At 51.5% G+C, this 2,957-nt stretch overlaps 1 protein-coding gene across 2 annotated transcripts in view; it reads right to left on the bottom strand.

Moving 5' to 3' along the window:
* The window catches only part of PFKFB1 (6-phosphofructo-2-kinase/fructose-2,6-biphosphatase 1), a 31,892-nt gene continuing 28,935 nt past the window's right edge, over nucleotides 1–2,957 (bottom strand). For both annotated transcript variants that reach the window (XM_018569135.1, XM_018569136.1), the window contains exons 11-14: nucleotides 2,531–2,660; nucleotides 1,691–1,753; nucleotides 1,236–1,300; nucleotides 1–99 (exon numbers count right to left, since the gene is read on the bottom strand). In XM_018569135.1, the coding sequence (XP_018424637.1) occupies nucleotides 40–99; nucleotides 1,236–1,300; nucleotides 1,691–1,753; nucleotides 2,531–2,660 (318 nt within the window). In that variant the 3' untranslated portion in view covers nucleotides 1–39. The remainder of the gene's footprint in view (nucleotides 100–1,235; nucleotides 1,301–1,690; nucleotides 1,754–2,530; nucleotides 2,661–2,957) is intronic.

Below are 2,957 nucleotides of genomic sequence, written 5' to 3'. Positions count from 1 at the left end.
TTAAAAGAAAATAAATTCAGCATCTTTGATCGTTCTCATTTAAAAATGTTCCGGGACGGTGTCCAGCGCTTCCTCGGGATCACGAGACACTTCCACATTCTAAACAGGAAACAAACAACAAAAAAAAGGCAAAAAAATAAAAAAGTGAACGTATTATTATCGATGCACCTATACTAGTACCGGTGCCGAGTATTTGGGTGAGTACTCGTACTCGGCCAAATGCTCCGATGCCTCGCCCGATACTTCCTGTATTAGGAAGCCGGGCAGCGCGTCATTACAGGCTCCCCGATTGGCTGGCTCCGTGCTCTCTCGCCACTTGTGACGAGAGCATGGAGCCGACTTCCCAGCCAATCAGGAATACCGGGCAGCCAGTCATTACACCGCACCAGACTTCCATGATTGGCCAGCAACCCGGCGTCTAAGTGCACATCTTCTGCCCCATGTGCTCCAAGATGGAGACTCTCATAGTTTAGAGTTAGGACCGCACTACACGCACTATAAGAGGTGCCTTGGCGCGGCAGTGCGGCTTACACATCCTTTGCAGAAGACGTGTATCCAAACCTCTGTCATTGTCCTTAGTGGTGAGACAAGTTGTTTTACATGCTAGTTTGTGAGTGTGCCATGACGCCTTTCTACTGTTCTAAGTGCACATGTACCCCGCAGAATTCGGCACACAACGCACTAGAGGTGCCGCAATATTTTTTTGCATACCCTGTTTCCCCCAAGATAAGACCTACCCCGAAAATAAGACCTAGTTGTGACCATTCCCAGGGCCGGCGGTGGCATAAAGGGGGAACTTGAAGAGCCGCGGGAGAGAATCAGCAGTGCCAATGAAGCCGCCGCTAGAGGAAGCGGCAGCGGAGGGAGCAGAGCCGCATAAGCCGACGCCTCCTCTATAGCCCCGCCTCCTGTCACAGGCAGAGTCATACCAAATGCACTCCGCCTGCGAGGAATCCACAGTGACAGCGCGCTTCGCTCATCCTGGCCAGCGATTGGTTACTACATTTGGAAATCTACGGCCCCCGATTACCATATGTTTGTACATGAATAAGTGCGGATTGTTGTACGTTAAAAATAAGGCCTCGTGTGTGTTTTTTTGAGCCAAATAAAATATAAGAGCGTGTGTTATTTTCGGGGAAACGCGGTAGTTTCCCAGCGACACGCTGGTCTGGTCTAGACGCCTCGTTACAGCATAACGGTCACTTTCCAAAATGTCATCCGGCGTCCCTACTTACCAATGGCTTCTCCCTGTGAGTGTTCACCGCTTCCACGTTCAGGTAGATGGATTCCACTTTACAACCTGCAAGCAGAGCGGCGAGATGAAGACATTCCTCGTTTTATTATTTCAGCATTACAATATATCCGCCGCTACAAATAAGTCCTCCAATCAGGTTCATTCGCACGGCCGGTCAGAGGAGAAAAAAAAAAACAGGAAGTGCCGATTAAGTGGCGGGATCGCAAGGCGAGAAACTTCCCAGCAGGTTTATGAAAAGCGATTTGATTAGGAAAGCTGCAAAAGGGGGGGGGGTGAGCCAGCGCCAAAAATGTACCGAAAAAGGAGGATTTCGGGTTTACACCAAGAGAAGTGAAGAAGTGGCCGACAAGTCACGTGAGCAGAGCAGAGTATAGAGTGCAATGAAAGCGGCTCCTCGCCGGCCGAGAGCTCGGGTATGAAGAGGAAATCACTCACCATAGGCCACAGGAGTCAGTTTCAATACGGTGTGCAGAGGACACTTCAGGTATGGCAGCTCTTCTGGGGAGAATGAAAACAAATTAAAATGCTGTTCATGTCCCCGAGCAACTACAGTCCCTGAGCTTCCGTATACAGCATGAGCAACTACAGTCCCCAAGCAACTACAGTCCCCGGGCTTCCGTATACAGCATGAGCAACTACAGTCCCCAAGCAACTACAGTCCCCGGGCTTCCGTATACAGCATGAGCAACTACAGTCCCTGAGCTTCCGTATACAGCATGAGCAACTACAGTCCCCAAGCAACTACATTCCCCAGGCTCCAGTATACACCACGAGCATCCACAGACCCCAAGTTACAGTCCCCGAGCTTCCATATACAGCATGAGCAACTACAGTCCCCGAGCTTCCGTATACAGCATGAGCAACTACAGTCCCGAGCAACTACAGTCCCCGAGCTTCCATATACAGCATCTACAGTCCCCGAAGCCGGAGGTCCGGCCTATTCTCCCCCCGAATGGCGATTGCGCCGCGCAGCTCTTTGGTGACGGCTTAAGGCAGAACGAGGCAATTATTAACAGTCGGAGGTTTGTGTCTATAGGGAGACGGAACGGAAATATTTTACAGCCGATCCAGAGCGATAAAAGTGCAAAAATCCGTCATGTGTAAGATCTCATCATGGAAGGATACACATGGAGACATAATGATCCTTGAATGATAAATATCTTCCCTGAGGCGTGCATGCTCATCGCCCCTTCATGATGAGGTGTGGTTGGAGCTCTGTGAAGCGCGATTCCCGTCCTCCCTCGGTGTGACGCAAGGACAATGGGTTACACTCGCCTGCAGTTTTGTCGAGGAAGTAGGCCAGCAGGCAACGCATCACCGCTTGATGGCAGATCACCAAGACGTTCTCCTGACGCTCCAGCTCCATGATCACCGGCTCCAGTCTCTGGACGAGGTCCTCGTAGGACTGCGGGAAGGACAGACGCCATGTAACAGGAAGGAGAGACAAACATCTACACAGACAGAAGGATTGATTCAACATTTGCCCAGCGGACGCAAGTGACGTCTGATGAAGTGTCCCCATCTCCGGCTGCTGCAGCGTTATTCAACCCCTTCACGACTGACGTCCAGAGTATGGCATTGTGCCGGGATCCGCCCAGCTGCGTGACTGACAGCTGGCTCTTCCTATCTAGAGGCAGAGCCAGCTGTACCCGCCCCCTCCCCCATCCGATCCGCCAGTCAGCGCTGGAGGATCAGAGCGGGG

Source organism: Nanorana parkeri, unplaced genomic scaffold (genome assembly GCF_000935625.1).
Source record: "Nanorana parkeri isolate BGI_ZX_2015 unplaced genomic scaffold, ASM93562v1 scaffold1291, whole genome shotgun sequence".
In the NCBI taxonomy this organism is placed as follows: domain Eukaryota; kingdom Metazoa; phylum Chordata; class Amphibia; order Anura; family Dicroglossidae; genus Nanorana; species Nanorana parkeri.
Note: the sequence above shows the minus strand (reverse complement) of the source record. Positions and strands in the feature narration are given on the sequence as shown.